Source organism: Myotis brandtii, unplaced genomic scaffold (assembly GCF_000412655.1).
Source record: "Myotis brandtii unplaced genomic scaffold, ASM41265v1 scaffold191, whole genome shotgun sequence".
Lineage (NCBI taxonomy): Eukaryota > Metazoa > Chordata > Mammalia > Chiroptera > Vespertilionidae > Myotis > Myotis brandtii.
Window position 1 is genome coordinate 1,112,124 of NW_005357115.1, and position 9,982 is coordinate 1,122,105.

The 9,982-nt window shown below is 44.3% G+C and overlaps 1 protein-coding gene across 1 annotated transcript; it reads left to right on the forward strand.

The window, feature by feature from the left end:
- Window positions 1-1,614: 1,614 nt before the first annotated feature.
- Window positions 1,615-5,922, forward strand: GEMIN6 (gem (nuclear organelle) associated protein 6). The gene is given in 4 exon segments (XM_005864732.2): window positions 1,615-1,692; window positions 1,694-1,704; window positions 2,485-2,628; window positions 5,187-5,922. Coding segments are annotated over 4 exon segments (609 nt in total). The 3' UTR covers window positions 5,563-5,922.
- Window positions 5,923-9,982: the final 4,060 nt, after the last annotated feature.

Consider the following 9,982-nt stretch of genomic DNA (forward strand, 5'->3'; position numbering starts at 1 on the left):
TTGACAATTTTTAAACTTATCAAGGCATTTAGGAAACTTTTCTTTAAAAAATATTTCTTTTTTAAAAACATTTTTATTGATTTCAGGGAGGAAGTAAAAGGGAGAGAGAGATAGAAACATCAATAACGAGAGAGAATCATTGATCAGCTGCCTCCTGCACAAGCCACACTGGGGATGGAGCCCGCAACCTGAGCATATGCCCTGACTGGGAATCAAACCAGTGATATCTTGGTTCCTGGGTCGAAGCTCAACTGCTGAGCTACACCCAGCTGGGCAAAAAATATTTCTTGCTAAAAGTAAAATAAATATACTCCACAATCTAAAATAAGCCATTTTGGTATTGGCAGAGGAAGGGATTACGTGTGTGTGTGAAGGTTTGAGGGGGAGACAGACCTTAGGAAGGAGATGGAGGGAGAGGGACTGGGAAGAGAGGGAGAAAAGGAGAGAGTGAGAGAGAAGGAACACCAACTGGTATGAGGGACACGCCAGGTGGAAGGGTGGGCTGGGAAAGGACCTGTACCATCTCATCTCAGTCACTACAGACTACAGAAGAGGGTCCTACTGAGAACTTGTGTTGGGGAGGATTTGCATCAGGGATGCTGAGAATGAGCCTGTAGTTAGGAGACTAATGGGATAATGGAGAGAAGGGAAAGAAATTGCTCTGTCTCCACTTTAAAAGGGGCAACTTAAGCCAAGCTGGTTAATTTTCAATGTTTTCTACATTGTGTGTATGTGTTTTTTTTAAAAATTCTTATTGATTTCAGAGAGGAAGGGAGAGGGAGAGAAACATCAATGATGAGAGAATAATTGATTAGCTGCCTCCTGCACGCCCGCCCCCCTACAGGGGATCCAGCCCATAATCGGGCTTGTGCCCTGATCAGAATCAAACAGTGATCTCCTGGTTCACTCTAGCTCAACCACTGAGCCACGTGGCTGGGCTACATCGTGGTTTAACAGTCCTCTAATTCAGTTTTAGTGTTCACCTTGTATCACTTTTCAGGATCCAACCAGGAGCCAACGAGGTACGCGTCCAGAAACCTGTGGTTGGAACTCGTCTTTTGCACTTTCCCACTTGGGTGCGGGGGCGTTTGTAGCGAGTTTTTGGCTAGATGGCATTCAACCAAACCCCGTGCTTTTCTCTCCAGCTTCTGCACCTCCTGCAGGACTGCACCGAAGACACACCCAAAGGAGCAGGCACCTTAACTGCCTTACACAGAGCAAACAAGAAATGCCTTGGCTCTGCCGCCTTTGTCCAAGGCACTTTCACCTCACACGCCCAGGGCTTTAGGATTTACCTGGAGGGTTCATGTGCTTTGAATCCATGGCAAAGTGGAGGAATTCCATTTCTGCTACCAACGAGGACCTGGCACGAGCATTTTCCTCTTTAAAAAATTTTTTTTGAAATATCCACCGTGGCGGCAGTGGAGAAGGGTGGCCCCAGCGAACAAGGCGGCTTATTATTATTACACAAAAAATATCTCAGCCCCTGCCCACACCCTGCACCCAGCCTCCAGCACTCTGGGGCCGCGGCTCTCAGACCTCTAGGTTTGATAACAACCAGGGACTACAAAACAGAGAATTCTGGGGGGAGGAAGTGACGACACGGCGCAAAGCATGCCGGACCCCGGCGGGCTCCGCTCGGGAAGAGACTCCTTCCTCTTCACGTGGTTGCCGAGTCTTGGGCGCTGCCCACAGTTTTAACCGGTACCTGTCTCGTTTTTGAGGGTTAGGCGTTAAGGACCACCTGGTTTGAGGACGGCCCTGGGTACCATGCGGCTGCAGGAGAGGCCAGGAGTCTGAGCTCGGCAGCCTTCGCTGCCGCCGCCCGGTCTCTGCAGCCTCCGAACAGATTGTCGGAGGACGTTGTGACCAATCCGGGGCCGGAGAGATCCTGCAGACACAGAGCCAGCGAGCGAGTGGGTGCCTAGCCGAGTTTCCCTTTTCAGCTTTTGGCGAAAAGTGGCGTGGAGCGAGCTCCTCCGGGGGGAGGAGGGCAGAGGTGAAGGGCTTGCGCCTCCGCAGACGGGCGTTGAGAGCCCGCGAGGCGGCGGCCTGGACCGGGATGGGTGGACTAGGAGGAGGCCCGTGTTACCCAGGCGGCCCCGCGGCCGCTTTCAGACCGAAGAGTAAATACTGTTAACTGTTTTTCTGATATGGAACTTGAGGCAAATGACAGGATTTCTTTTTTTTTAAAATATATATTTTATTGATTTTTTACAGAGAGGAAGGGAGAGAGATAGTTAGAAACATCGATGAGAGAGAAACATCGATCAGCTGCCTCCGGCACAGCCCCCACTGGGGATGTGCCCGCAACCAAGGTACATGCCCTTGACCGGAATTGAACCCGGGACCTTTCAGTCCGTAGGCCGACGCTCTATCCACTGAGCCAAACCGGTTTTGGCTGACAGGATTTCTTTACGTCTAGGGTGAAGATTAGGGATTTGCTGGCGTGGAGCATACGTTAACCCGAACTGGTGGTTTTAGATCTAGCCAGATGGCAGCCGTGAATGAATGGACGAAGAGAGGGCCCTTAGAATGGCAAGATTACACTTACAAAGAAGTCAGAGTGACAGCGAGTGAGAAGGACTATAAAGGATGGGTTTTAACCACAGACCCCGTCTCTGCCAAGTGAGTATGGGTCCTGCTTCCCTGAAATCATGACACCCCTTTGTGCTGCCTCTCATACAAACTCCGAAAGCCGATAATGAAAGGCTAATTATTCCCATATAAGAGTTTCATTGTCTTTGAATCTAAGTGCAGCTCTACCTATGGATTACCTTGTCATACCAACCAAGTTAGTAGAAATGAGACATTTAAAAAAGATATATATTTTATTGATTTCAGGGAAGAAGGGAGAGGTATAGAGAAACATCAATGATGAGAGAATCATTGATCATTGCCTCCTGCACGCCCCACACGGGATCGAGCCTGCCACCCGGGCATGTACCCTGACCGAGGATCAAACAGTGACCTCCTGGTTCATAGGTGGAGGCTCAACCACTGAGCCACGCCAATGGGGCGAGACATTTCTTTTCTTACTACATTTTATTGTAAAATTTTAAACATAACACAAAATATAAAGAGCATGGTATAACACACACTAACCTTACACCTCCTTCCATGTATTTTAAAGCCAATTGTAGGCATAAATTTTGTTCATAAGTACTTCAATATCTCTTAGTAGATAGGGACTCTAATAAATGTAAGCACAATATTATAACACTAAAGAACAGTAATAATAATTTTAATATTAGCTAAATCCTGCTCGGAGTTCAGGTTCACTTGTCTTCAAAGTATCTTTATATTGGTTTATCAGTTTGGTTGATATGTCTCTTAAGTATCTTTTTTAAAAAAAAATGTTTTTTTTATTGATTTCAGAGAGGAAGGGAGAGGGATAGATAGAAACATCAATGATGAGAGGGAATCATTGATTGGCTGCCTCCCGCACGTTGGACCAAGCCCGAAACCCAGGCATGTGCCGTTGACCGGAATCGAACCTGGGACCCTTCGGTCCCCAAGCTAACGCTCTATCCACTGAGCCAAACCGGGTAGGGCTGTCTCTTAAGTATCTTAATCTATAAGTCTGCAGTTTCTCTTTTTAGTTTTCATGTCTCTTATTTGTTGAAGAAAGGGAATATTTGATAGAATTGAACACATTCTGGGTTGAGCTTATTGCATTATTAGGATGTAGTTTATTAGTTTTTACTGATTTGATTTTAGAGAGGGAGAGGGAGAGAGAGAAATGTATTATCAGCTGCCTCCTGCATGCCCCCTACTGGGGATCAAGCCCAAAACCTGGGCATGTGCCCTGACTAGGAATCGAACCTGTGATCTCCTGGTGCATGGGATGATGCTCAACCAACTGAGCCACACTGGTTGGGCTAAACTAGTTATTTAGTTTTTATTTTAAGATTATAGGACTACTTACACTCTCTCTTTTTTTTTTGAGTCAATAGTAGAAACATATTTTCCAGAAAGTTTTGTTTTAAGTTCAAAATTATTAGCGTAAATTTGTTAATATTTTATAATGCTTTATTCCTAATATGATTTATATGTATCATCTTTAATTTTTTTAAAATTTATTGATTGTAGAGAAAGAGAAAGGAAGAGAGAAACATTGATTTATTGTTCCACTTATTTATGCATTTATTGATTGCTTGTATGTGCCCTAACCGGAGAGTGAACCCTCAGCCTTGGTGTATCAGGACAACGCTCTAATCAAGTGAGCTACCTGGCCAGGGCCTTCTTTATTTTTTGTTATTAATCTTGCTGAGTTTTGTGAATTTGTTTTAAAGAACCAGTTTTTGGCCCTAGCTGGTTTGGCTTACTGGATAGAACATTGGACTGTGGACTGAAGGGCTCCGGGTTCGATTCCGGTCAAGGGCATGTGCCTTGGTTGCAGGCTTCAACCCCAGTGCAGGAGGCAACCAATCCATGTGTCTCTCTCACATTGATGTCTCTCTCCCTCCCTCTCTTCCACTCTCTAAAAATCAATGGAAAAATGTCCTTGGGTGAGGAGAAAAAAAGAACCAATTTTTGGCTTTCATCCTCTTAGTGCAGCCGTGGGCAAACTATGGCCCGTGGGCCGGATCCGGCCCCTTTGAAATGAATAAAACTAAAAAAAAAAAAAAGACCGCACCCTTTTATGTAATGATGTTTACTTTGAATTTATATTAGTTCACACAAACACTCCATCCATGCTTTTGTTCCGGCCCTCCGGTCCAGTTTAAGAACCCATTGTGGCCCTCGAGTCAAAAAGTTTGCCCACCCCTGTTTTAGTGACTCTTGTTTAATTATTAATTTTGTGCTTTGATATTTTCTTTGGTCTGCTTTGAAGGGGAGTATTCAATTTTTTTTTTAATTCTAAAAGTTAAATCTGTACCCTCGCTTCTTTTTAATACACATTTAAAGCATTTATAATTCTTTAAGTAATGCTTTCACTGCCTTTCACAATGAGTGGTTTAGGCTGGACAAAAAGTTTAGATGTTTAGGACCCTCAATGAATGCTTACTGAACAAGTGAAAACATCTGGTGGTGAGAGGATTAATTTTAAACAGGGAAGAACATTCCCTATTATTCTAATGACTTGCTGGGGTTAATGCCTCTTATTCCATTGCTTCTTCCATAGTTTTATGGGCCTTTAGGTTTTTCTTTTGCAAATCTCTGAACTTACTTTTTCTCCAAAGTATTGTCCTCGTGAACTTCCTTGAAGATGGCAGCATGTCTGTGACCGGAATTATGGGACATGCCGTGCAGACTGTTGAAACTGTGAATGAAGGGGACCAAGGGGTGAGAGAGAAGCTGATGCATTTGTTCACATCTGGAGACTGTCAGGCACACAACCTTGAGGATCTGGAAAAGAGAAAGAACAGCCTAAAGAAATGGCTCGAGAAGAACCACATCCCGGTCACTGAACAGGGAGATTCACTGAGGACTCTCTGTGTGGCTGGGGTCCTGACTATAGACCCACCATATGGTCCAGAAAATTGCAGCAGTTCTAATGAGATTATTCTGTCCCGTGTCCAGGATCTTATTCAAGGACATCTTGCAGCTTCCCAGTGAGAACCCGAGAACTATGGGTGCACTGAAATAAGACTTTTTTTTCTTCATAAAATGTTTTGAATTTTAAGGCCATCATACTACAGGACGTTAAAGGCACACAAGTGTGTGTGTGTGTGTGTGTGTGTGTGTGTGTGTGTGTGTGTGTTTTAATTTGTTTTGGTAAAAACCAAAGATGTGGATTATGAATGCTAATAAGTGTACTGTTGCAAGGAGAACATCACATGCAACAAAATTAGCACAAGGATTGTAAGTCCTTTCTTCTGAGGGAGCAATACCTCCATTTTTGTTAGGCAAGAAATGTATTTGGAAAAACGCAACATGTTACATTTAATATTAAATGCATTAGTCCCTTGCACTAACTATATGTGTCTAAATTTTTTTGGTGTGTGTGTAATAATGAAATTGCTTGACACTTGAAAGTTTTGACTAGTGGTAAATATCTTAACACACAAGCCATATAACCCTCAAAGCCTTTAAAGTGAGAACAAGTTGATATCTCTGAGGGAAAAGGTAAATGTGACAGGTAGCCTGCAGCTGAATTCAACTCAGTTCCTCCACCCGGGCCCCATTCCTCAGGTTAGGCTTCCCCGAGGGGAGTGCAGGCAGTGTGCTTCGCTACACCTGGCCACGGGAGCCAGGCAGCGCCAGGACTAGATGGAGGCCTCTGGCCGAGAAATGCAGCTCAGGTTATTTGGGGTTCTTTCCGTGGGCATGTCTAGAATGACTGCAGGGTCATATTAGATTAGAACTCCAAGGCCCTGACTCCCTAGGATAGGGGTGAACAAAATTTGGGCCCTTGGGACAAATCCAGCTTGCTACCTCCATTTGTTAAAAGTTTTTAAAAAGTGTATTGATTTCAGATAGGAAGGGAGAGGGAGAGAAACATCAATGATGAGAGCGACTCAGTGATCGGCTGCCTCCTGCAGGCCCCACACTGGGGATCGAGTCCGCAACCCAGGCATGTGCCCCGACCAGGAATTGAACAGTGAGCTGGTTCATAGGTCGACACTCAAACCTCTGAACCACACTGGCCAGGCAGCACCCTTCCTTTTAATTTCAACATAGTCATTCAGTCTTTTTAAAAAATCTTTATTGTTGAAAGTATTACAGCTCAAACCTCACCACACTGGCCAGGCAGCACCCTTCCTTTTAATTTCAACATAGTCATTCAGTCTTTTTAAAAAATCTTTATTGTTGAAAAAAGTACAGATGTCCCCCTCGCCCCCCCCCCCCCCCCTCGCCCCCCCCTCACCCCGGGTTACTTGTGCAAAGTTAAATTTAGAAGAATGATAAATGCACTCCCCTCCTCCCAGTTCCCGCCCCACCCTCCGCCCTCACTCCCCACCCTCTGTCCTCATCCATAGGTGCACGATTTTTGTCCAGTCTCTTCCTGCATCTCCCATTTCCCTTTCCCCCCCAAGAATAGTCAGTCCATTCCCTTTCTATGTCCCTGATTCATTATAATCACCAGTTCATTCTGTACATCAGATTATTTATTCACTTGATTCTTAGATTCACTTGTTGATAGATGCATGTTTGTTGTTCACAATTTGTATCTTTACCTTTTTCTTCTTCCTCCTCTTAAAGGATACCTTTCAGCATTTCGTATAATACTGGTTTAGTGGTGATGAACTCCTTTAGCTTTTCCTTATCTGTGAAGCTCTTTATCTGACCTTCAATTCTGAATGATAGCTTTGCTGGATAAAGTATTCTTGGTTGTAGGTTCTTGGTATTCAGCACTTTGAATATTTCTTGCCATTCCCTTCTGGCCTGCAAAGTTTCTGTTGAGAAATCAGCTGACAGTCGTATGGGTATTCCCTTGTAGGTAATTGAGTCTCTTTCTCTTGCTGCTTTTAAGATTCTCTCTTTGTCTTTTGCTCTTGGCATTTTAATTATGATGTGTCTTGGTGTGGTCCTCTTTGGATTCCTTTTGTTTGGGGTTCTCTGCGCTTCTTGGACCTGTAAGTCCATTTCTTTCACCAGGTGGGGGAAGTTTTCTGCCATTATTTCTTCAAATAGGTTTTCAATATCTTGCTGTCTCTCATCTTCTGGCACCCCAATTATTCTGATGTTTGTACGCTTGAAGCTGTCCCAGAGGCTCCTTACACTATCTTCGTATTTTCGGATTCTTTTTTCATTTTGCTTTTCCGGTTGGGTGTTTTTTGCTTCTTCGCATTTCAAATCTTTGGCTTGATTCTTGCGCTCCTCTGGTCTGCTATTGGGTGTCTGTATAATATTCTTTATTTCAGTCCGTGTATGCTTAATTTCTAGTTGGTTCTTTATCATAGCATCGAGGGTCTCATTAGTTTTCGTGACTCTCTCCTCAAGTTTATTGACAGCTTCTAGCACATTTTTGCAAGCCCTCAAAATTGCGATTTTTAGCTCTATATCCTCCATTTCTGTCATGTTTTTTTGTCTCCGCATTTTTTATGCTTTCTTGGTGCACCCCCTAGTGGTCTTTGTGCGCAGTCTTGTTCTCGTTGAGCCTTGATTGTTGTAGTTAATACTAGAGGGATTTGACCACCAGGCCGACTGGCTGTGAGAATCAGCTGTGTCTGCTGCAGTGGGAAAACTTCTGTCCTCTGGGGGGGCGCTAATCTAGCCTTTGCCTGCGGCGATCCGGCAAATGGCTCTGCGCAGGGCTTGGGCGGGGCGGGCTCAACAGGGCGGGCGGAGGGAGCCGTTATGGTGCCCTCAGTCCTGTTCCCAGAGGCTCTGCTTCTCAGAACCCCCGGAACCGCTGCAAACCTCGGAGGGAAAGCTGCCTTCCAACTGATGCCAGACACTCCCGCTTCTCCCGTTTGGGTCCGAGTCCCCAGCGATTCGCCCGTATCTGGAGCTCAGAGTCTGAGACTCCCCCCTGACCGAAAACGACAACCGCGCTCTCAGCCACCAGCCCGCTTTGCGCGCGCACCTCCGCACCTGAGTTTTTTCCACACTGCGCCTCCTCTGAGCCTCGGTGTGCTGTTATTTTTCCTTCTAGTTGAAGAGTCTCTCCTCAGCCAGCCTTCCTGTGGTTCTGGGTGATGTCCGTTCCGTCTTTTAGTTGTATTTTTGAAGTGGTTGTTTGCGGCAGCAGTCTCCGGTGTTTACCTATGCCGCCATCTTGCTCGGTCTCCATACAAATTCTTTGGTTGATCTCTTCCCACCCAACCACCCTTCCCTGCCTTCCCTCTGAGATTCCAGAGTTGTTCCATGCTTCTATGTCTCTGGATCTATTTTGTTCATCAGTTTATTCTGTTCATTAGATTCCACACATCCAGTCTTTTTAGAACCTTCAGAGGCTCTTGCAGGGGGTATATTACGTTCCTGATGAATTTTCTCAAGTAAACTTTATTGTTATCCTGTTTTTCCTGTGTCCCTGCTTATCTCTGTATCCTGAGTTCCTAGGGTGACTGGCACATGGCACCTGTTTAAGTTGGTTATATTGAAATTAGCATAAATGGAAGAATTTCTGAGGTCCCAATATGGGTCTCAAACTAGATAGGTAGCACACACTAGGTATAAACTGTTCACTAATCAGACTGCATGCTTCAATTAGTCCAGTCTTAGCCAGGCTTACTGTACAAAAGGATGGAATAAAGATTTACGGGCTAGAAATAATGGGGACAGCTGGAGTTTAAATGGGACAGTGCACAGGTGAATTTCAGAGACAGAAGGGTGGCATGGACAGAAACGTCTACTTGCGGATTGTTTTGTGCTGGGTCTATAACCTGGATTTGTTTCCTCCTCATGCAGCTAGGCCCTTGGTGCCCATTGTACAGCATGGCCCCTGATTTGTAAAGACACCTGTCTTCTAAAGAACATATCTTTGACATTCAATCTGGTAATCTTACTAATAGTGAAGTCCTAAAACAGATTTCCCCAGTTCAAACTATAGAAGGGTTACTAAGCCTAGAAATTATAGTTCCTAATGAGGCTTGATGTTAAATTTAAACATTTTATGGTCATACACCTATAGAACTATATACTCCTTTTAACCCTATTGTGTTTAGTATATTGGCCAAAGTCTACTAGGTTGGACTCTTTTAAGATAACACAAAGATAAGGTAAGGGTGTGCGTGTGTATTTTAAACTTTTTAATGTGGGCCTAAGTGTGAGAACCCGAGTTTCAAAGTGGAAAGTGTTAGCAGTAATAGAATCACATATAAGTCATATCTTCGAAAGGCACAGTTTAACTTATTTTTACATTTTCAAAATAAGTGTTTTAAAAAACAAAGTTTAATGGCAGGACTTTGTTTTTGTTTTTAATGGTAGGATATTTTAAAGATATCTCTACCCATATGTGCATCGCTTTTCTTATCCTATCTAATAAAAGAGAAACATGGTAATTAGCCGTACGACTGCTACCCTTCCCATTGGCTAATCAGCGAGATATGCAAATTAATCGCCAGCCAAGATGGCGGCTAATTTGCATATG